At 42.2% G+C, this 25000-nt stretch overlaps 2 protein-coding genes and 1 long non-coding RNA gene across 3 annotated transcripts; 1 reads left to right on the top strand and 2 right to left on the bottom strand.

Annotated features, from left to right (window-relative positions):
* Nucleotides 1-304: 304 nt before the first annotated feature.
* Nucleotides 305-9738, bottom strand: chmp7 (charged multivesicular body protein 7). Its single transcript, XM_063194500.1, has 10 exons — nucleotides 8901-9738; nucleotides 8425-8596; nucleotides 7238-7423; nucleotides 6545-6678; nucleotides 5662-5710; nucleotides 4596-4715; nucleotides 3330-3428; nucleotides 2159-2216; nucleotides 1145-1378; nucleotides 305-612 (listed from the first exon to the last, which is right to left on the bottom strand). Exons 1-10 carry the CDS (start codon nucleotides 9179-9181, stop codon nucleotides 557-559), a joined length of 1389 nt encoding a protein of 462 aa, XP_063050570.1. The 5' UTR covers nucleotides 9182-9738; the 3' UTR covers nucleotides 305-556.
* A 217-nt stretch (nucleotides 9739-9955) lies between these two features.
* On the top strand, nucleotides 9956-16953 carry idua (alpha-L-iduronidase). Its single transcript, XM_063195443.1, has 14 exons — nucleotides 9956-10153; nucleotides 10593-10733; nucleotides 10888-10970; nucleotides 11451-11558; nucleotides 11659-11754; nucleotides 12338-12540; nucleotides 13233-13412; nucleotides 13974-14190; nucleotides 14542-14754; nucleotides 14994-15115; nucleotides 15548-15673; nucleotides 16081-16157; nucleotides 16270-16370; nucleotides 16664-16953. Exons 1-14 carry the CDS (start codon nucleotides 10002-10004, stop codon nucleotides 16786-16788), a joined length of 1944 nt encoding a protein of 647 aa, XP_063051513.1. The 5' UTR covers nucleotides 9956-10001; the 3' UTR covers nucleotides 16789-16953.
* Nucleotides 16954-17300: 347 nt separating this feature from the next.
* On the bottom strand, nucleotides 17301-24746 carry LOC134446148 (uncharacterized). Its single transcript, XR_010034383.1, has 4 exons — nucleotides 24594-24746; nucleotides 24171-24225; nucleotides 23454-23552; nucleotides 17301-17638 (listed from the first exon to the last, which is right to left on the bottom strand). It is a non-coding gene; the product is annotated as an uncharacterized LOC134446148 (long non-coding RNA).
* Nucleotides 24747-25000: the final 254 nt, after the last annotated feature.

Below are 25000 nucleotides of genomic sequence, written 5' to 3'. Positions count from 1 at the left end.
ACCAGTCATTGATCGTTAATTAATATAATGTTCCCGCTGACATAAAGATAGCCCTCTGCAGTTTAACGAGGTGGGCCCGACACCAATGTTGGATGGTCACATTATATCACCTAGTTGGATGGCTCAAAACACAGTAATGATGAGCCTTCTTGGGTAGGGCACAAGTTTGGTCTGGGACTCTTGCCAGAGATAGAGTTTCCAAACTCATAAAAGGAAGGCCCATCTTGAAATTAATCAGATACTGTCTTTATGAATTATTACATTATAATGCACAGCAAGAAAACATTCACCCCCACACACAATGTTTGTTACTTACAATTTATTCTGTATTGTACAGATATGATTCAGTCACACAGAATCAGTGGTTTGGCATCATAATTGCATTTCTTTATTACCGACACACATCACAGAATTTAAAAGGCCACTTTTAAAACTTTAAAGTTTAAAAACACAAAAAAAGGTCACAAACATGCCATTACAAACACGAATAAGGGCATTTTGGAGACTGTGCTTTAATTGCTTAACACGTTGATTACAAATGTCTGTCCATAGTACTTTACTGGGCTGGCTCCATCCTCTTAAGTGGGGAGAGTGTTCCTCTCTGTTCACCACCTGTTGGAAAAACCACACCATGAATCAACACTTCAACAGAGCACGAGAACAGATTTGTTTTCTCAGGAAGAAAGGAAATGCCATGACAAACAAACAGTTGACTGCACTCTAAAAATCTACAGATGTTTTGTGGAACATTCCATGTTGTAACCACATGGTTTGTATGGGTATGGAGGTTGGAGCACTCTTCATCTGCGTGGAAATGTAAAAAAAAAGAGAAATACTTCCACATGTTATCTTCTTTTCCATGTGTATTTCCCATCACCACCAATTTCTAAGTATTCATTATATGACTTGGAAAGCTAAACTTCATATATGAATAGGTAGTTTCTGCATGTCCGCCTGTTATCTTTGGCTGTAAAACTTACTGTGCTTTGGCCAGACCAGTAAATATAACTTTATTATGATTAGTTTGTAAGCATGAAAAGATCACATTTGTGAATGGGAATGCATACATTTTGAAAATAATGGACTAAAATGGCAACTGCAGATACAGAGACGTGGTACACATTATTTTGGTGCCCAAACAAACCTGCTCCGCGGATGCTGAGGCGAGACAGCTCCCGGTCCAGCTCTTCGTCCGTGACGTTTAACCGGGAGTCGGGCACGGTGGGTAACGAGTTGAAGAAGTCGTCGGTGAGGATGCCCGTGGTGCCCTTGCTGGATGGCATAGGGCCCGTGGGCACCTCCGGAAGGTCCTGGTGTTCCTCTGAAGCGGACTCTTTCAAAAGTTCCTCCAGCTCCTCCTCCAGCTCGTCCCCATCAGCTGCAGGGAGAGGAGAGAACATCACATCACATCACACCCCCGGTTACATGTCTGTACGGTGCATGTTTTTCAGAGTGAGAAGTCCACACACTTAGAATCCTTTTTGTTGTGTTTTATTTTTTCAAGGACAACGTTTCAACCTCAACAGTCTTCTTCAGATTGAACTGAAGAAGACTGTTGAGGTCAAAACGTTATCCTGCCATGAAAAAATAAAACACAACAAAAAGGATGCTAGGTGTGCGGACTTCTCACTCTGAAAACTACAGTTGGCCTTCATCCTGCACCTTTCCCTGGGATGTGCACAATCCTCTCCTTCTACTGTACTGTGCATGTTCTCATTTAAGAAATCAGAGACTGCACACACATTAGTGGTACAGATGCAGGACAAAGCAAAGTAACTTAAGTAAATTATGAATGTCTGCAACACTGTTAATGCTCCCTGTTGTTTAATGGCACTTCGTTCCAGACCTCAGTCCTTCTTCAAGTGCAACAAAGAACCAAAGAACCGAGGTCGGAAACGTTGTGCCATTAAACAACTGGGAGCATTAACAGTAATGCGGACATTTGGCATTTACTTAATATTCTCATTCCCAGGTCATGTTAGTTTAAACGCAGGAGAGGGGAACCTAAAACTGTTCAAGCCCCTTGACGCCTTCTTATCCGGCCCATGATATAATTCTAGTGTTATGCAGCTTCACAAGCATGCTGTGTGATTGCATCCTGCATTTGTGGTTGATATGAATGTTGTTACATATGGATGACTGATATTGCTGTACATACTTGTGTCCAGCGCTCCTCCGGCAAGCGTCTGGTTGACCTCATCCTGCGTGTCACACAGCTGAGTACACAGAAGAGATAGGGTTGTTTATTTTTGCAAGAAGACAGAAAGACCACCCCAATTCAGAGACACTATAAACAACAATACATCTGCATGCTGACTCTGCTCTTAATGCAGAGAATCAATCAAATGGAAGAGACGCTGGGTGAGGCAATAATACACCATCACATTACATTACATTACATTAGCAGATGGTTTTATCCAAAGTAGCTTCTAAATGAGGACATAAACAACAGCATACAATAGGTGGAGAGATGCAGACGTGTATACAGGCCAAGCAAGTTCGGGGGGTTGTTTTGTTAAAATAGTATGACATGAATAATAGAAAGCACAATATAAATGGTCACAGTCTACATTAGGGTACACACATTAATTTACTCTCAATGGGTACACAGTTCCAGTGCCTCCCTAATGAGGTAAATGCATGGTAATTACAGATGCACCGTATCCTGATTTTTAGGATCCTGCCGGATACCGGATCCACAGCTTAAGATCCTGCCGGATCCGGATCCGGATCCGGATACCGGATCCTACGAAAGGGTTGAAACACATAGCCTACTCACACATGTGGGCCCTTTTTATCACGTTGGCTCAAAGTATTTGGACTGAAAAGCCTCGGCTACCGGATCCTGGATCCTGGAACCGGATCCTGTGAAAAACCCTATTATCCTGCCGGATCCGGAACCGGATCTTGGATCCTGTACATCTCTAATGGTAATAGTGTACCCTTAAAGGTGCACTGTGTAATATTTGTAGTAGTATTTCAAAAATGCATGCTGCCCATTCACAACGCTACCTTTTTATGAAAACTTACCACCATCAAATTCTAAATATTCATTATGATTTTGAAAATTGCATTTTTCATACTTGAAAGATTGACATTTTTAGCTGCAAAACTTAACTGTACTTTGGTCATACTAGTAATATTAGTTCATTATTTAGTAAATATTCATGATCAAATTTGGCAATAGGCAGCACAGTTTCAATGAGCAGCATAGTTGCCATACCTACTCTGGCCCCCATCCTACACAGTGCACCTTTAAAGTAAAGTACTATGAAAGACAATCCCTACAGAAAGCAGTAAAACACAATTATGTGAGAAAGAGGCCTGACCTCCTGGATCTGGTCCACCAGGCTCTCTGCCTTCTCCACTGTGACGTCCTTCAGGGAGAGACGCAGGGCGGCCACACCTGCCTGGTACGCCTGGATCACCTGCACAGACAACACACACAGGGCTCAGCACACACACACACTACTACAGTGGTTCCCAAACTTTTCCAGCAGGGACCTTGCCTGGCTCGTGCCTGACCTGTAGTTCCGTGACGCGCACACAGACACGCACACACGCACACACACAGGTCTGGTAGGAGCCAGGCTAGCGGGGACCCCCTTTTGGACCACCTTTTTGGACTATTGGAGAATATTTTCGCGACTAGGCAATTTTTTTGTCTTTTAATATTGCTAGATTTTCCATTAATAGCTTGTCCGCTAATATTGCTAGAAATCCACAGGACAGCAAATACATCTGTTAGCTCTTATCTGTTAGCCTGTGGATCTCCCATTTTTATGCAATGTCCTTTTGTCCACGACCCCACTTCAGTACCCCAGCTACCCCCTCTACTGGTCCTGACCCCCAGTTTGGGAACCACTGCACTACTACGTCAACACACATTCTTCATTTCACTTAAAGACCATGATTTACATGACAAAGCCCAGCCCAGTACAGACACACCCTCCGCAACACACCTACACATGTACACCATTTCACTTTCACATTCCTTCATGATGACGTCAACACGGACAGGGCTCAGCAAAGACACACCCACACTACAACGCCATCGACGTCTACTCACTACACACATCACTTCAAGACCATGATGACCTGGATAAGGACAGGCCTCAGCATAGACATACCCACACTACAACATCTACTCACTACATAAATCACTTCAAGACCATGATGACGACTTGGATAAAGACAGGTTTCAGTAAAGACACACCCACTGCAATGTCAAACCAAATACTCAACTTCACTTAGCATTGTTGCATCATTATACATTCAATTACATTAACCCCTGCAACATCTACTGAAATACTTCTTTGCGTTAAATGTAGCCGTATTGGAAGGGGATATAGCTATTTCAGGCACAAGGTACCGTTTCCCCTTAAACAATTACAAATGTGTGGAATATGAAGGAATATGAAGAGTATGCAGGCATAGAAGGTTAGTGAAGGAAGGATTTTGAAGAGGAGTTATGTTTTCTGATAAAGAGAAGCACTCGGAAAAGGCTCATTGACATTTTGCTGTGGCTGTCGCTGCACCACCTCATGTCTGCTACTAAAAAATGGCAATGATCCAAAAGAGTCTGCTTGTCTCACCAGGCGGTCTGTTTGGGAGTGGGCGATCCGGTCCAGAATGCCCTTGACAGTCTCCAGCTGGGCGTACAGGCGGTCTGCCCTCTTCTCCACTCGCTTCCTGCCCTTCAGGCACCTCAGGGCCTGCACAACAAGGACATATAGGATACATAGGCATATAGGCATATAGGACATACAACACATTTAGCATAGGGCCCTTATAGAATTGATAACTAGATTTTACATTTAGGCCCTGCCTGTGGCTCAAACGGTAGGGAACTGCACTGTCATGTCGGGGACCCAGGTTGAGGTTCAATTCCGGCCCGAGGTCAATTCCCAATCCTACCCCATCTCTCTCTCCGACTTGCTTCCGGTCACCATCTCAGACTGTCCTGTCAATAAAGGTATAACCCCCCACACACAAAATATAACAAGATGATTTTGCATTTGCATTTATAGTCAATTGGAACAGGGAGCAGGCTTAACTCAGATTTAATTAATTACTTTAAAGACTTCAAATTGAACAAAAAAGGGGTGCACATTGCATCAAGTGTATTGAGTAGTTTATTTGAATAATATACACTTGATGCATACACTTGATGCAAGGTGCACCCCTTTTTTGTTACATTTGTGTTTATATTCATTCACATTCATATTCATTCGTAAATCCTTTTCATATGAGATTCTTTTTCAAAGTAATATTTTCAAATAACAATTCTTCATGTGATCAGGCATCATGAGGGCCTGAACAGCATAAAGGCCCTGGCATGCTTAGCATATAATCCATTTGAAATCATTTTGCATTTCTACTGTAATCCGTTTCATATGAGCTACTTACAGGCTAAGAGCATTTTCAAAGATAAAAACTCTTGAACACATATGACTTCTCAATGACTATTTCGCAATCATGTCCCTAACTTAACAAGCTATTTTAATCAATCTGCAAGTTAATATGTATAAAATATTCCTCTTATCGTTATTATTGTTGTTTAATTCTCTGTTCCTGTTCAAACTCCCTGGGCCGGGTAAAAGCATAATACCCAATGTACAGGCCTTTGTAATTCCAAGAATGTGGGGCAACAAAAGTTACCTGCGACTTTTTCCCCTCGTTGAGTAGAGCTCTAGCCTCCTCCTTGCATCTGTAAAACAGGAGAAGTAAAGATTTTATCTCAAGTCGACTGCATTAACAGTTCTCAGTAACTGATATAACTGTAGTGAAACATTTACAAGTTACAGATTCTGGGTCTTAGGGCTTCCGCACACACCGGTTCCGACAAAGTGCGGAGCACTAGCCAGGCTGTGCCCTCCTAGTGACGCAACAGCTTCAGCGTTGCTACCAGTCAGGTCAAGAGCAATGCAAGTACTTTCTGAGATCCCGCAAAATCGGGAACTCCTCCCACTTTGTTGGGAAGAAAACAATCATTAGCAAACCAAGGGAGGCCGTTTTGGAAATGCCGTTTGGGAAATGTTAATTGTTATGCTCTTGGTCAGACCAAGTCTCGAGGAGATTTGAAAGTCGATGATAATCAGGCTAGCGGAGCACTGCTCTGCCAGAGTTTGATTCCACTGTTTTCAAGAGAACCCACACACCGACACCAATGTCTGCAGAAGTCGGCTGCTGATTAGGGGAGAGCTCTATTTTTGTCGGAGCCACCTATGGATTATCCATACTGTGTTGTAATGAAATGGGCCACTCATTATGTATAGCACATCTGCGCAAGTGTGAGGGGATAAGTGAAATTGTCGGAACCAATAGTACTCCACAATGCTGTGGGAACCGGTGTGCCCTGGAGGCCCTTACTTGTCAGCCTCCTTGCCCATTTTCTCAGTCATAATAAATACTTAGAATTTGATGGTGGGGGTAAGTATTTGTTGAACAGCTAATAGATGTGAATGGACAGGATACATTCTGGAAATAAAGTACTAAAAATATTACACAGTGCACCTTTAAAAAACAAGATTCTGAGTCTTACTTGTCAGCCTCCTTGCCCAGTGCTTCCACTCTCTCTCCCAGGAGCTTCTCGCTGCGCTGCAGCTGGTAGATGCCCAAATCGACATCACTGACGGGGCCCACACGACCCTGGCCCTGCTGGGAGAACTTCACCAGCTGAGACAAGAACACAACAAAACAAAATCACATTGTCATTGTGGGTATACTGACAATATTTTGAGGATACATGGCAGCATCCTATACAGAGGACAGCTCCATTCCACATCGTTCTTAACAATTTGATTCTTCTTTGTAACTGCGGTTTCACTGACCTAGTACAACCACGATGGGGCACTGACAATGAAGTTATGGTCACTCTCAACAATAGATAGTAACTGCAACAACCCAACTAGTTAACATCATCAACTGTGATCCATCAAATCATAGCCAAACTAGTGCCACCTAGTGGCCACTGGAAACCGACTGATGTACAGTGTCAGCCAGGCTATGAAAACAACCACTAATAAAAACAAAATACAACCTCAGGAAGGTATCCTAAGAAGCTGGTTCAATAGTAAACTGTGGTAGAGGTAAATTATCTAATAAAAGAGTCTTGACTCCTCATTTTCTTAACTAAACGATGCCTACAGGTATATCTATTAGCAGGTTTACCACTTCCTGTACATTTTTAAGCTTGGTTCATCACTTAACCATGTTCTTAGTATACCCCTCTGACCTTTTCTCCCTCGTGAAGAGACACGGTGACCTGCTTGTCCCTCTGCAGCTGTAGCAGAGCCAGGCAGAGGGAGGTCTCGTCTGGGCAGATGTCACAGGCCAGCATCCTGACGTCCTGGAAGGACAGAAGGCTGCGGTCTGACAGCGGTGAGGACCGGTACGTCTCCAGAAGCTTCACAGCCTTCTCCTGAAGACGACAGAAATACAACAGCAATCAGAGATAGCAACTTGGCTCCCTGGCCAATGGTAGATGCATGTGATGATCAGAGCCGTATATAACGGATATGGTGATGATGTGTCTTTGGCGTCACCTACAGGAAACCAAAAACATTGCAGGTGGACAAACATAGGCAGACAGACAGACAGACAGACAGACAGACAGACATAGTGTGTATTCCAATATGCGGACTCCCGTCCTCCACTTGTGCTTGTGGCCTTGCATTTTGCTGACACCCCGCCTCCATGGAGAAAACAATAAAGTTTCCCTGCTGTCAGCCTAGCCACAACTTTTGGGGTACTGTTTAGGGATGGGATATCGGTATCGGTGTATCGGTATCGGGTTCAGATATCAACATATTTCAAAGATCGGATCGGATCTGAATTTTCCCAAAATATCGGAATTTACCTGATACAGACATTGAGTCAGGTGCAATGTTAATTTGAAATCTTAACACTTGCATATTAGTTTTCAGGATGGGATTGTTACGCCTTTTACTTGTTACTTTTTGCTTATTAAGCTTAATTGGTTTCCTGTTCTTCTGACTCCCTTTTCTGACCAAATAGTCTGCTTGGGCCTACCTCAAGTTGAAACCCATGCATATATGTGATTTTGGTATATACTATTGGATCGGAGTAGTATCGGTATCGTCAGATATCCAAATTTAGATATCCGGACCGGATCGGAAGTGAAAAAATGTGTATCGGTGCATCCCTAGTACTGTTCTTCTTCATTCACCATCCCGATTGCCAAAGAGAAAATTACATTAAAATTGTGCTTTTGCAAGATATTGAATTCATTCTCTGCCATCAGTGACGTCACCACAAGAGGTTGAAGATTTGAACCTCACATCATCCATGATTGAAGTGCCCTTGAGCAAGGAACATTGTTCCAGGGACTTTAACCAATAAACATGATGGGTATCTCTGACAACGTACCTATGTGTACATAGCCAGCACTGGCATGCTCACCTTAATCAACTCGATCACAACGAATGATTCCTCCAATGGCACCCGTCCACTGCCCAGCAGAGTTGACAGTGTCCACTTCAGTGGCTTTACCAACAGAAGACCGACTCCCCACGACAGCCACCCGGAATCCACATTCGTGGCAAACTCTGACTCCTTCTGCACTTTCCCATTCCTGTACGTCAACAACAAGCAAAAAGAGACCTAACCAGACCAGACACCAACTAGAATGTGGAGTTTCCTAACCTTGTTGTGCTTTAATGTTTCATTCTCTACACACATAACATTCACAAACATCTGAATGGCATGTCTGAAGTTCTCTGAACATCAGGTTATGGTGTTGAAATTAAATAACACTTTCGAAAGGGGTCACACAGAGGGTCATCCTTCATTAGAATAAGCCTATAGCCAACAGTTTGATCTCCTGAGGAGGCAGTACATAGTTACAGTATCAGAGGTAGAACACTGAGTAGGCTTACCTGTACATGGACTGAAGAACTGTTCCCAGACCAAGAGGTAAACTGCCTTTCCTCCGAAAACTTTCATTAAGTTGGTTCAAATTCAGGCAGACTCCCCCACGACGTCTGCAATGGTTTACTATGAGTGGCATCCAGAAGTCCATTTTACCATCCCAGTCTGTCGCGTCGACATCTCTGTTCTCTTTGAATGCCGAGAACAGGAATGTCATGCGTGCATCGTCCCTCCAGTCTGGAGGAAACTCGAAGGAGCCATCCTCTTTGGACTGGGGTAAAGCAGACATTGTTCAAAACTGAAACTGAAAGGGTGGTGTTTTGGCAGCTGGCGAAAACAAGTGGTTACAGTACACCGATGACATGAAATTACAGGGACATGGCGATGAAAGTCTAGTTTACACGGCAGCACATAGCTGGTAGTTCTCAGCTATAACATTTCATAGTTAGCCTAAACGTATGACCTGAGAATCCGTCTCTCTGGCTCAAAGGCGTGCAGACAACTCCTTACACAGTACTTTAACGCGTACGGTGTATAAACAATCCCGATGCCAACCTCGTTTTAGCCAAGATATAAATTGTACAATTAAACGTCACGTTTAACATGAGGCGAAGTGCTATGTGACATGGCAAACTTCACCTAACACACACTGATTGAGCTGCTGAGCATGCAAGGGTAGTCGTCGGCCTAATTTAGGTGTCAGTAATCCAGCAAAACAGTCCGATCGGCATAGCAAGTCCCAGATATATACGACTTCACCAAATAAAGCGTTTAGTTCCCAGTAAATTGTACTGTACACGGTAAAATAACATCATAACAACTCTTTGGCAATTTCGGATGTGACAACATAACTTGAACCGGAAACACATGTTAATGATGGTTTGTCTTTATTTTTGTAAAACAAACATACAAATATGATACCACTAATAAATGAACTGAAAACATCCACATACTATTTACAGAGCGACTGTGTTAGTTGCTACCGACATGATCTTCTCCTTCATTAATAATGAAATATAATGACATATGTGAACCGGAAGAGGTTGTTTCCGACTATCAAAACAAACCATCTGTGGAATTCCTCCTTACAGAGCTGCAATGTCCCCAGTATGGAAATCACATTCCATCGGTTTATTGGGTGGACATCTCTTCTTCTCGTTGTAATTTGTCGAACTGTTCTTTGTAAATATGTTGACATAGTTGTAGACGTCCAAACACCCTTGAGGAATTTAAACCATTTCTGGGAGAGCACTGGTTTCTGGTAAGTCGCCAAGCTTGTTATCACATTTTAAATTGTATCAGAGACAGTTTAGGTAGGAGAGGAACTTTGATTGTATTTTGCAATGGTTGTAGCTTAAGCTCATATTTTGGTTTTGTAACAAATATCAAACAGAACTTCAAGTCACCTTCACCCCCAGACAGTCTTTCGTGAAAGGAGATGACAGAGAAGTGATAGGATTGCCACTTTTGATTGCATAGCCTGCCTAGTAGGCAACCTACGAGATAACCACCTCTGCACACAGTGCACAGAACGTCATTGCAAGTGCTTGACTGCTTACACAGTTATAATGATAAACATTTATTACACAGTTATGGCATTGGTATGTAACATTGTTCCAAGACCTTTGGTCACTTTGCTTGTAAACCTGTAGTTCACTGTTGTTTGCACTTGACATTCTTCTAAATTTCCCCACTCCTAGCCCCCCTCTTCCTCACACCAAGGCAGATGAATATGACCTGAGTAGGGACCAGGAGTTAAATCTGGCCTACATTGGCTCAGTACCTCACCATGGGATTCAGCAGGTGCGCATCCATTGGCTGCTCGAGCTCGTCACAGCACAGTAAGCATGATCCTTTTCTATATTTGTTTTACTCCATAGGAATATGTACAAATATTGCGATGTTTACTTGTCTAGGTTCATTGCACGCATAACTTTATAATAACAGTGATATCTTGGATATCCTCCTCTGTGTGTTGCTTGTGTTGTTCAACAGGGTAGTCAATGGAAAGGTATCATACAATTTCACCAGTCTGGACAAGATGGTGGACCAGCTGTGGCGGAATGGGCTCAGACCAGGTAGGCCTGTTCCTCAAAGGTACCCTATGAATGATTATAGACAGGGCCCTCAGTCAACTTGTTTCACCACCAGCCAAAATGGCTGGCAGATGTTAATCACACTAGCCAAACAAACACACACTCACTCATCATGGGTCAAAGTGGCTAGTAACTTGGTCTACTTTTGGCTTTTCTACGTGCTGCCAAACTGACATTTCACCAGCATTTGGCCGGTTGGTGTAAATTTGTGAGCCCTAATGTTACCTTCAACATCTTCAGGTGTACAGCTAGTGATGGGCTTGTTCAACTTCTATAGTGATAAGATACACCCTTTCCTTGGTTCACACTATGCACTGATGATGGCTTAAGGGCTGAAGCTTGTCTGTGTGTGAACATGGTGGTACCATAAATAATGAGGTTCAGTTTGTGAGTATATTTTTTTATTCCACCATAGACATCTTCCTAAGTAATAAAGTGATGTACTCATCTACTTTATTCCAGGATTTGAGTTGATGGGAAGTGTGTCTAACTTCTTTGATGACTTTGAGGACAAAAAACAAGTAGTGGAGTGGCGAAACCTGGTCCATCGCATAGCAAAGCGGTACATTGGTGAGTCATAATTCACATTTGTCCATCACTTAGAAAAAGTAATGTTTTTAGTGTCTTTTATTACCTTGTCTATGACTTAATTCATCTTCTGATTTTACAGGGAAGTATGGCCTGGGATATGTCTCTCAGTGGAATTTTGAGACATGGAATGAACCAAACAATCATGACTTTGACAACGTCACAGTTTCCATTCAAGGTAGTCCCATTTCCTTTCCTTGACCTTGGATCAGGTCATTGAGCCGCCCATGTAACGCTACATTGCATGTTGGGATAAGAGTGTCATGTGTTGTCTTGATTGTGCATTTCTGAGTATTTCAGTGCATGGATGGCATTTTGATTTCAGATGTTTGACGATGCAAAATGAGAAGCTATTCCATTTGTTCTTTTTAATAGTGTTTTGGATGCAAATAACAAAACAGTTTGGCGGGGGTATACCCTCCCTCAAAATTAAATTCATGAAAGTTACTTCCATGGTTCAGTACGGTGATCATAACCAATGCTTCTCTTATATTATTAAGTCTATACTTCTCTCCTGTTTGGGGAAATTTTGTGAACTGTCTGAGCTTCTTAGAGACTCTTTGAGTTATGTTACACCTTGGTAGTAAAAATGTTTGTTACTGTCCACTGTCCCCCCCCCCTTTCTACTCCTCCTCGATCTTGACTTTGTGTGGTGAGGATGACTGATTTGTTCATTTGTTTTGATTTTGTATTTACTAAACAAAAAACTAACCAAAAGTTAATCACAAAAACTCTATGCTCCTCTCCACCTACTCCTCTAGGGTTTCTGAATTATTATGACGCCTGCTCCGAGGGCCTGCGTGCGGCCAGCCCCAAGTTGAGGTTCGGGGGTCCTGGGGACTCCTGCCACTCCCCTCCCCACTCCCCCTTCTGCTGGGCCATGCTGCAGCACTGCTACAATGGGACCAACTACTTCACCGGAGAGACTGGAGTCCGCCTGGACTACATTGCCCTGCATAAAAAGGTCAGATTTGATCAGAATGTTTTTGCTTTCCTGTGAAATCATGTCAGGCCCTACACTGTAGGCTTGCTTTTATTCACTTACCCAGTTCTATTCTACCAATGCATACATGATGTTGTGGACAGATAGCGGTTTGGGTTTCTGAATTTGATGTGTTGACTTGTTTTGAGTGTGATGACAGTCTAGTGGCGCTACATGGGATCACGTGGTGATCGTCAATTAGTATTTCACCTGTTCACTTGGGGTGTTTGTTGTCAGTGAGTGGGTGATGGGGGAAGCCAAACTTTTGCTGACACATGCTATTTTGCACATAATTCGCACTTTATGGATTTTAACCTCACCTGGATTATGGACTATGAACCTGTTGTTTTAACCCTTTGATACTGAAAGCTGAATAAAGGATGCGAAACGGACATATGGACATTGGAACTCCTTTATAGCTTTGAGCGCGTCGAGCATTTAAACTTCCCTCAGTCAGCTGCTCCGGCGGATGAAACTTAGTTTGACAGTCGCTCAAACACATGATTTTTCTGGTATGCACATAGACCCATAAAACCACTACGCCATAGAAAACTGTGTGATGGCATGACATAACATAATGTACATAACATTTTCCTGCTGTTTTTGGCCTTCATTTGTCCAATCCCAGCCATGCCTATGTACTGGTAAATAAACTGAACCTCATGTTCCTACAGGGAGGTGGCCATTCTTTACCCATACTGCAGCAGGAGATTGACTCTATGAAGGAGCTCCTGGGCCGTTTCCCAGCCTTCCGGTCCAAGCCCGTATACAACGACGAGGCTGATCCCCTCGTGGGCTGGTCCAAGCCACAGTCATGGAGGGCAGATGCCACCTATGCTGCGATGGTGGTCAAGGTAGAGGAATACATCAGCAACACAAAGTTGTATTTTTTTTGGTTTTGGTTGCAATTCCAATCGTTGTACTCTGTGAATTGGTTACTCTGTAGGAAATCAGATGTTCCTTTTTTTTTTTTTATCCTTCTACAAGTTCATGAACTACTGATGTGAATTTGTTACCAGTATTTTTAGGTTAAGGCTACTTAGTGTTGCTTGTAGATTTTTTACCACTAATCACACAAATGCATCTCTGATCTTGAATTGATTTGAAATTGAAACATGGGTACTGGCTGCTTGCTGCTCCCAGTTTATTGTACACAACGTTTCGACCATCTGGTCTTCGTGAGGTGTAGGTGTGACGAACAGACTGGTCGAAACGTGTACAATAAACTGGGAGCAGCAACTGTGTGTGGATCTTCTTTCTTTTTTATTTGATCTTGTATAGTCCGGCACCTGTTCATTTGGATGTGCACGCACAAACACTTGTTTCAGTACACTCATATAATGTAAATGTTATATGATAAGAAAGTTTCCCATTAAGCACTGTGGGAAGTGAACCTGTTTACTTTGTCATGACAGGTGATCCACCAGCACCAGGACCTGCTCATAGCCGACCCTGACAACAGCATCAACTACACGTTGCTGAGCAACGACAACGCCTTCCTTAGTTACCATCCCTACCCCTTCACCCAGCGCACGCTCACCGTACGCTTCCAGGTCAACAACACCAGTCCACCTCACGTGCAGTTACTAAGGAAACCTGTTTTGACTGTAATGGGGTTACTGGCCTTACTAGGTACTCAGAGTCTTTCTGATATTGCCAAGAAGTAGAGTAGAGAATAGAATACGTAGAATATCTTTGTCACTATACATGTGTAAATGTAAGCTACAGTATACCTACCTGTGCGTGCCAGTGTGACTGACATTGATGTTGGTGGATTAACATTGTTCTCCATCTTCATGTCAATAACTATAATCCCTACAATGTAAATAATTATACTAATACAATACATGTACTGTACTGTAAATAATTATCCTAGGCACTACTACATTTATTAGATTTAGAATTAGAATTAGTACATTTTAGTTTCCTTACTGTATCAGATCAAACACTTGAACACTAAACCATGCTTTTCTTTACCTCTAGGAGAGGCGCAAGTACTAGCTCAGAATCAAGTACTGGATTCTTCTGACAATAACACGGTGGGAGTCTTGGCGAGCGCCCATTCCCCCTCGCTGCCTGGGAGCTCCGATAGCTGGCAGTGCACTGTAGTTATCTACAACAGCAATGACAACAGCACGTCCTCCAGTGTGGATCATGTCCAAGTCCAGATCAAAAATATTCCTCCTACTCAGCCAGGTTTGGACGCACACATAGACTCAGACACAGAAATCGATATAATTTTGGGTGCAGTGGCATAGCACAAATGCCCCCCATGTTTTAAAGGCACCTTATTAGGTCAATTGAAGATGGAGATGACACATTTTCCCCACCTGTAAAAGTGTAACTTAAATCTCTCTCTCATGCATGCAAACACACACACGGGTTGGAGACAGACACAGGAAGCTAACATTTTTTTTTAATATATACAATTGCAGAGCTGATGTATGTGACGTACTACCTGGACAACAACGTCACAAATCCCTATGCCCTGTGGCTGCAGATGGGCAGCCCTGACTTCCCCACTGTGGAGCAGTTCAGGCAGCTGAGGAAACTGGAGGTACAGTAGCCTGACTCACTTCACATCACTGGAAATACATGGTGACGCATAACAAATAACATGTTATGAATATCATATTATAAGGACAGATGTGCCAAATGTACTTTACTTTTCATACTACAGGAGTCCTAGTATATTATCTAGTATATCAATTGTTACGGGCAAAAATGCAATTTGATGTGCTTGCTTATTTTCCTGCAGATGGGGTTTTATATTGCTTTATACTTGTATTTTAACATTAACAGTTCAAGGTGCTACTAGAATAAACTGTATATATTTTAAAAGCTATAACATATTGTAGAATGCATCCCATTACCCCATTTCACCCTGGCTCAATATATCATTGTTATGAAGCTTGATCTAAAGCGGTGATGTTGGGTATTATATAGTGTGTTGGTAGGTACTGATTAGCTTTGCTTTGTATACTGACAGGATCCAGTAAGGGAAGGGCCTCTGCCTCTGCCCAGGGCGGGAGGCCTCACTCTCAGGGCCAACCTGCCTGTCCCCTCGGTCCTCCTCATCCACCTTTGTGCCAAACCCAGTGCTGCACCAGGCCAGGTCAGTGTCTCTTATACGTACTTATGGCACATCTGGGGTGAATTTCTCAAAACCAAAGTTGCTTACTACATTAGCTACTTTGTTGTTTTCAATGCATTTTCCCATTGGCAACTACCGAAGTTGCTAACAGGCTAACAACTTCTCTTTTGAGAAACTCACCCCTGATTAGTTCAGCTGACCTTGTGTGCTTGGCTCAAGGGTTGTTCATTGAGCCCGCATCTCCAAACATACTTAATAATGCTGTTATAGCTCATGGAAGAGACCAAAACAAATTCACACATGTATTTTTCTTCCATTCCCTTACAAAGTTATCGAAGCCTGTGATACAATGTAGAGAACAAACATTTCGACTTAAGGCTTTAAAAAATGTTGAATATACTCATTGATCTGGCGCTGTTGTGCCTCAGGTAAATGGCTTGCGATTCATACCCATCACAAAAGGCCAAGTACTGATCGTGTGGAAAGATCACTGCATCAATTCAAAGTAAGTTGCAGAACTCATGGCCATGAACATCGTACACTCTCAGAAACCTTTGGACAGTTTGAGCAACATAAGTCGTTTCATATGATAAAATGCTTTGTTGTACTTTTTTCAGATGCATCAAATGCTACGAGATCGAGTTCTCCAGGGACCAAAGCAAATTCCAAAGAATAAATCTTTCCAACACCATCTTCACTTCATATGCACATTCTCCAGGTGAACAGTCTAGACTACTGCGTAGAGTACATAATATCTCTTGAATTACCGAAGTATTTGTATTTCCCAATAACTTTTGTGAGGGCCCGCACTGCACACATCAGCAAGCCAGAAATAGTGGTGAAACCATAAAGAGAAATATTTGCATTTCCCCCATCTTTCGATCAAACGTGTATTGTGATAAATACTTGTTTGTAATGAATGCCTATATATTATTAAATGTTTGCAAACACTTTTGTGTCTTCATAGTCACATGTTCTCACAACCATTTATCCTTCCCTTTTTGGTTCCAGAAAACATGCAGGTGTCTGGCTTCTACCGTGTCCGGGCTGTGGACTACTGGGATAGATCAGGTGAATTTTCATTGGCTGAGAAATACACAGAGGAAAATGAATGTAATCTCACCAATTGCAACTAGGGAATCATTGCTGCCATCTGCTACAAAGTACTGTAATTATGACTCGAATCTTTTTCACCAGCTTCTGTGAGCATTTGCACATTTTCTAAAAAGGGAATTGTTTTCAACTTTTTGTAATTTGATTTTAAGCCATGGCATTTTAATAATAAAAGGCTGAGCCTTGTTTGTTTATGGTTATCTGTAAAACACCTGTCTTTGGTAAACAAGATGTTTCCGTGCAAAATCAAAGCGTGCAACAAATGCCACCACCACAGCCTTTTGTAAAATGCATTAGTGCGGTTACATGCACAGAGTATTATCAGCATTTGGTTTTAAACAAGTTCCGGAATATTCCGTTTACATGTGTGGAACAGCGTTCTGCAACCGGAATATTCCATGAACATGACCACATTCATAATGTATAAAGAGTTTACATTACTCATGCAGTACATTTAAAATCAGAATATTCGTTGCATATAACTGATCATATAATCAATATAAAACTTAAAGATTACCACACATACCAGGAGATATTAGGTCTCATTATTTTTAATAGTCATTTACATTTATAAATTGAAAAATTATTTTCCTTCATGGTGTCTGTGTGTTGCTTGAATAATTCATACAAAGACCTTCAATGTACGTACGGAGTTCCAAACAGTATATTTACAAACTGCAAAGAAACAGGAAAAACAGGCGTGTGGTTGCTCCAGTCTACAGCGATTGAGACTCAGGAGTAAAAAGACACAGCACCATCACTCTGGAATACGTTGGTACGGAAGAGACTGCCACATGTGCATGTGAGGAGGGAGGAAAGTGAGGTGAGGAAATTCGCCACAGGTTGTTCATTTCAGAATGGTGTCCTCGCTCGCTGTGAATGACAAAAGAAGAGCGTGTTAATAACCAGGTTAGGTAGTCAAATGGAGCATCCACGCATCAGCTTCACCCATGCTATTAACTAGGGGTGCGCAAAAAAAAAAAACCTAATCACAAGATAACGCATCGGGCCTGTTCATGATGCATGCGTTGCATCAGGATCCCTGTATCGTGATGCACATTAGCTACAGGTTTTTGCCCATAGAGGTAGAACATTAAACAAGAGGTGACACAGCAATTTGCGACAGCACTGGGAAACAGCACATGGCACTTCCCATCTTCTATAGGTAGTGTAGACACCTTCAGTCAATGCAAGTCAATGGAGAACGCGCCCACCCCTGTCAAAAATAGACTAAAACTGTGAATATGAAGTAACACATTAATCAAAGACCAGATTTGAAATGTCAGGCAAAATATCTACTTAAATCATGAGTCGATAAAAAACATTTAAAAATCTAATTATATTAATTATGTAGATTTCAGCTTCAGCTTTAGACTTTAACTATTGTCCTTGTATAGAGTGTTGATGGACATTTTCACATTATTAAGCCAGTTTTTGACCGAGTTGAGCCTCCTCAATTCATTTCCATTTTTCAGGTCTACCTCCAAAAAATGTCTGCCACCGATTGCCGTGAAAAGGGGGGCAGGGTCACCTCTAGTAGTCCAGGACCAGCTCTGTAGACCCGTTCGCAATTTTGAGTTGAGGGCGTTTCTCACTGGATTTGAGTTAGTGGGTTCCTAGACATTAAAAATCACGGAGGTGCTCGTCCACCATAGTGCCAGATTTTTCACAATATGGACGCCAAAAATGGCCGCCATCGCCTATGACAAAAACGTGTGTTTTTTACTTTTAAACTGTTTATACACATGCCATACATCAATTCTGACCATTTTTTGGAGAGGAAATCATTTCTGACAATTACATGAGGAGAATGTGTGATTGTGACCTTAAAAGGTCATTGCCAAGGTCAAATTTGCAATTCTGAAGAATGTCAATAGACTTTCATTGATTTCATTAATTTATGATTATTTTGTGTCAGGATAGAGTCAGTATAGTTCTTAAAAGGTCAAGGTCAAGGTCAAGGTCAAGGTCATGTTCCAGGTCTTTTCCCTATTCTGAAGAACTCGGCCCTGTGCTTGCCAATTAGGTCATTATTAAGAATAAGGAACAGCCACTATAAATGTAAATCTAACATTTCCACACAGTCAGAGGACAGGACATTACATGCACTGCAACAGTCAACACAGAGAGGAGCCCCCACTAGAAGAGGAGAAGTGTATCAGACATCCCAAGAGTACACAACTTCACTGCCTCTTTGAAACGCTTTCAAACATTCAAAGCGGAAAAAGGCGAACACCATTGCATATGATCCTTCCCACAGCAAAAGCCTTCACATCAAGAATCTTCTCACAACTTTTCACAGGATTGGTTCATGTTCAAGCTACCAGACAATCAGATCTGACCAGCCTTCTTGCTAGCTATGTTATGGAATGCTCGAAAAACCGACAGAAAACCATACCTAGCACTTCTACAAGGGAGGATTACACATTGGCAGGTATCCAACTCTGATTATGCTGACAAATCATCACTTTCTGGTACCAAGAGTTCACACTATGCAGCCTTATTACTGTTTCAAGATGCTTCGGTGAACAGACACCTTCAAGAGTCTCCAGTGTCGGGCACAGAATTAAGCCAAGCTGGTGATATACTGCAGAGGAATTTACCATGCCAAGAGGTACCTGATCATGCAAAGCCAGTGGTTCGACCTGCCCTACCACCAGAGATGCTGCTGCATCCTGAAAACAAGCAAGCAACATTACTGCATGTTGCAACTGCAAAAGGTTTATCAGGAAAGCATGAATGCTTGATCAGCCTGATTCGCTCTGGTGTGTCAGGAGGAGACCTTTTGATGCAGGCTGCTGTACACACACTTGTCTCATCTGCTGTTGTGCCAATGATGCGTGCTGGCTTCCTTCCTATAATACCAAGACCCATTTCTGAGTGTGCGACTGTCAGACACTGCCTATCCAACTTCCAGTGTTCGCAGACAGATGAACCAGGCATCAATGGCAATTTGGTGTGATGAAACCTGCATGAGACAGAGCACTTCAAGGATCTCTTCCACTGTATTGGCCCTTTCTATTGGACGCGTGTTATTCTCAGATATCAGGGAAAATTGCCTCAAGGTTCTGGCCTGGATGATGCATTGATGCATGTCTCTCCAGTGGGATGTATTCCGGCCTCACAAGGACAAAGCAGACTATCCAGTGCTTGCACAGGTACAGGCATTGCACACTTCACTGGCTTCAGTTGCCCAGAATATGAGTTTGAGGCCTTGATTGAGCAAGTGGAGAGCTTGAATCAAGACAAGTCAGAGCTCTACCAATTCTTTGGAGTTTGGCTGGATTTGGAGGCCATCATTAAAAATGCTGTTGTCTCTGAAAGAGAAGGAAAATAAATCAATATGTGGCTACCATAATGTCCTGCAATCTTTGCAGTACGTAACTGCATTAATTACCTATGTTATGGATCATGGTATCTTGAACAAATCAAGGTTCTATTAACACATTCTGAGCTGTACCGTTGCTTTTCTGTAGGTCAGTGACTTGTGCAATATCGCCATGGCTAGTACTGTGCTGTGGGAGGTCACATAAAGGTTGAGCAGCATTCCGAGAGTATGCAAGGGTCATGGAGGACACACGCAATGTTAATGTTGCAGCAAAGTTTGAGCTCTTTCCATCAGATTAGAATGATCACTGATGTCCTCAACTTTCTCACCAACAACACCACTTTGAAGCGGACAGAATGCCACCTCCAACATGCACTGAGCACCACTCCGCACCTTATATTCAACTGAAATGTGTCATTGTTGCTAGACTTCCGCAGAATCCATACTCAGTGACCGTTAATGCGCCCGCTCCACTGCATAATCTGCTCAGCAACCAGGTTGTCGCACCTAGCCTGCGCAACCGTCTCCAAAGCTTGCTTGCAAGCTTGTCTTCAGCTTATACAGGCAGGATAGGATAGTTCTCACGAACATTAGATAAGTGGAACTGTTTCAAAAAGGAATCTTCTGCAGTACAAAGATCAACCATAGAAGACACCAGCAATTATCGTAAAGGAGCAGAAGTTGGTCTCATCTAAAGACATAGCTGAGGAACATAGGAGAATGGACATAACTGAGGAACAGGGCATGAGTATTCAGCAGATCTCATGATGTCCTTTCAGCATCACCCCTGTTAGATGGTGACCTTCCGTTGGTTGTTAACAAGTCAAAGCTTGTCAGTGAAATTGAGCCTCACCTTAATCTCACCCAATGAAGCTCTGAGTCTACATATTTCCCTCATGTTCGGGTAGACTTCATGTCAAAGATCCGTCAGATGCCTATGGCAGAATTTAGGCCCTGTCATCAATGCCATCATCAACTCAGCAATATCCCTCTGCTGACATCCAGAGCTCATCCATCTTGTGACTCCTACATTGAGATGTCATTGAAGGAAGGAGAACACATGGGGCGTACCAACTCAACAACAGCCGTTGACATCATTGGCATGAACGGACAAACACCCATTCCTCACCAACTTGATAAGTTCTGGGCCTCTGTGGAGAACAAGTGAAATCTCCAATTGTTAGTTCCAGACATGATTTATTATCAAACCAGAGGCAATACTACTGTCATTGTCAGCCCTGTTGATGATGAGGTGCTACCAGCAAAGTCAGCTGATGGTGAAGAGATTCCAGAGCTCTTGAACTGCGTTGATGAGGCTTAGGACAGGTTGCTGGTGCATGTTGAGTGTGCTGTTCGTGTGACGCAGGGCAGAAAAGTTGTTATAGACTCAAATGATACAGATACATTTGCATTGCTTCTCCACTACAGCCCATATTTCCAAGAACTTGGTATGCAGGAGATTTACCAGCAGTATGGCACTGGTTAGATGAGGAGAATGCTTCCCCTCCATCAATTAGTCTCTCATCTTGGAGCATCACTGACTGTGATCAAAGAACCATGAGAAGATGCATGGGTAGGGGGGTTGCATGAGGTTGGGACTAAACATGCAGTCATGGTTTCTGATCCAGTCCAGTACTTGGCTAACTTTGGAGAGGCCAAAATATTGACCGAGCAAGATGCAACATTGGCTGAGAAGTACTGGTGCATGTCTGGGCTGGGGCCAGATCAACCACAACAGCTGTAATATTTGATGATCACAGAGTAGAAATGTACAGCAGTGGTGCTGGAATCAATGTTCCTCCTCCCATCAGTAGTGCTATAAGAGGGCACGTTCAGAGAGGGGCATTTCTAGTTCATAGAGTCTGCAACATACTTACAAGAACCAAGGACCCCAAAATAAGGCATGAACCTAAGCAACATGGGTGGCAGGAGCACACACCTGGCATACTCCTGCCATTAAAATGGCTGAAACCATTATCATAAGATATGATGATCATAATGATAACATGATTTTTCAAGTTAAAATAACTAAATCACTACAATGTTACAATGTTCCACCTTAGTAAATTTATTGTGTTTTGGGCTTAATTTAAGCCTAGGTCTTTATCATCACATTTATTCATTAATTGTTTATGCTATGATGGTCCCTAAAGTGTTAAGAAATATTAAATGTTAGAAATGTTAGATTTACATTTATAGTGGCAGTTCCTTATTCTTAATAATGACCTAATGGACAAGCACATGGCTCTTCAGAATAGGAAAAAGACATTGATACTTTATACTGATACAAATAATCATAGTACTATCAGCAAATAACTCCTCATGCCATAATTGATCATTTGTCTCTCATTTTTACAATGGAAGTCTATTAACGTTCTTCAGAATAGCAAATTTGACCTTGGCAATGACCTTTTAAGGTCAAAATCACACATCATCCTCATGTAATTGTCAGAATTGAATTCCTCTCCAAAAAATGGTCAGAACTGATGTATGACATGTGTATAAACAGTTTAAAAGTAAAAAAGACAGATATTTGTCATTGGCAATTGTGGCCATATTTGGCGGCCATATTGTGAAAAATCTGGCACTATGGTGGACGAGCACCTCCGTGATTTTTAATGTCTAGGAACCCACTAACTCAAATCCAGTGAGAAACGCCCTCAACTCAAAATTGCGAACGGGTCTACAGGGCTGGTCCAGGACTATAGTCTAATGTTCTACCTCTATGTTTTTGCCAGTATCCAGCCTAGTCAATAGAAAAGTAAAACGTAAGGGGTCGAGTGAAACATATAACCAATAGAAATAAATAAGTCATAAATTAACACTTAATCATTTCAAATGGTTTTCTATCACTATCCAGAATTTGAACAAAATACCAAGTAGTTCTCCCATTAAGTCATCCTAAAAATCTGAAGTGTAATGTAGCTTAGCACTGTTCAGCAGATGGAAGGCAGCAATAATGAATTGAGAAGTTACTGTTTCACTCTGGTACAGGTTCATGAGCGTAGCCAGGGATTAAAATGCAGAAAAGGATGATTTGATCAGAGCCCAGCTGTCATACCAAGTCTGTCGAAGAGTTTCAGATGCAGAGCATGCAGATTCATTTAGAATACACTGCAATGCATTTCTTTTCTTTTTTTTCAAGATTTTTTTTGGGTCTTTTACGTCTTTATTTGACAGGACAGCTTGAGAGGTCAACAGGAAACGAATGGGGAGCGAGATGGGGAGGGGTCGGCAAATGACCCGGGTTGGGAATCGAACCCGCGTCGGCCGCATGGCAGACGAGTGCCCAACTGGTTGACCACAGCAGGGCCTGTACAATGCATTTCTAATCGAGTTGACCAGACTTGAGTATTGTACCTTCTGCTAGCTCCTTGGCAATGCGCTCCTTCTCCTCTCTGATCTTCTTCTCCTCCTCTTCAATTCGTCTCTCTTCTGCAGCGATTGGCTTTAGGTGATCTGTGAGACCACACAACAGCAAATGGCTTTAAATTGTCCTTAAGACAGTATATAGTCAATAAGTGTCAGATTATCAAAATGGTCATTCTCTCTCTCATCAAAATCAAGTCACTCTTTAAGTTAAAACAGTAAACACAAATCAAAATGTTAACTTGCGTATACTGACATCAGAAATGTGCCCCTCTTATGGGAACTTTGAGAACTTTCAGTTCACATTTTTAATTCCAATTAATGAGTCCCGGCATCAAGGATAGTTATTCCTGCAGAAGGGGTTAAATTGTAAACGCTGAAAAGGGCCCAACATTTACAATTTACCCCCTTCTGCAGAAATAACTGTCATAAATAATAAAATTGTCTTTATTGACAGCACTGACAACAGTTTGTAGGTTATATAAACTGCTGACGTTTTTCCATTCTACAACATCCCCTTTCACAAAGTCGGTATATTCAAATATACGGCGTGGGAATTAACTCTTATATAAAACAGTCCTTTAGAGCCAAGGTCTCAAAAGTCACTGCCACCACTAGGCTAGCAGCAGCTAGTCAGCTGTGCTAACTCGTCTGCCTGATCAGAACACAACGTCCCTTCCAAACAGTGCTGCTTCAAAAAGGACTCACCATATCGCTTCTTTCCATAGACGATTCCTGCGATCAGTGCAGACCAACGGGCTGTCTGTAAAGCAGAACACAATGATAAGGAAATGCATAACATAATCAAAACAAATAGAGAGTCCCTTATCTACAGTTATTTTGATAGCTTAAGCCAACATACGTGCTGCCAAACCATTTGAAAGAAACCAGCGTACAATACTTTTGTAATAAGTTATCATATGCGGAACAATACTGTAATGCCTGACATGTCAAATTTATGGACAGTTGTAGATTGATTGTGAGAATGTCACTTGCATGGAAGGTGGACTACATGCAGCTAGCTTGTCCACACGGCTGGCTAATACTAAGGCAGCAAGCAAGCACACCGCCTTAAAACGACACCAGTTTCAAAAGACAAAAATAATCCTCAATAATGTCTAATTTACAAACCTTGATCAGCGGGGAAACTGCCACAGGAGGGACCATTGTGCCGTGAAACGAGACAACGCTGGATAGAGGTCAAGCTGGCAGCCCAAGCAAAATGCGGTGGCTCGCTTTGCATTCAATCAGAGCAAGCTTCTTTTGTGGTGCTCATGAAGCCGTTACATAGAAATGGCTAGCGCCACCTAATTGACTGAAGATGAAGGTACACTGGCTCAGATTGAGGGCAGAGCAGGTGATAAAACATGTTGGTTGAGGACAGCCTCACAGTTAAATATCTTTTATTAGTCAGAATGTAGTTATACATTTGTGACATAGGCAAGATGAGTGTGTATAAGTTTTTGAAATTACTTAAAAAAGGCAATATGTACCTACATATAAATTAACAAATTCACAAATACATAAACAAATTCAAG

This window comes from Engraulis encrasicolus, chromosome 3, assembly GCF_034702125.1.
Source record: "Engraulis encrasicolus isolate BLACKSEA-1 chromosome 3, IST_EnEncr_1.0, whole genome shotgun sequence".
Lineage (NCBI taxonomy): Eukaryota > Metazoa > Chordata > Actinopteri > Clupeiformes > Engraulidae > Engraulis > Engraulis encrasicolus.
This window is presented reverse-complemented; position numbering and strand designations above follow the sequence as displayed.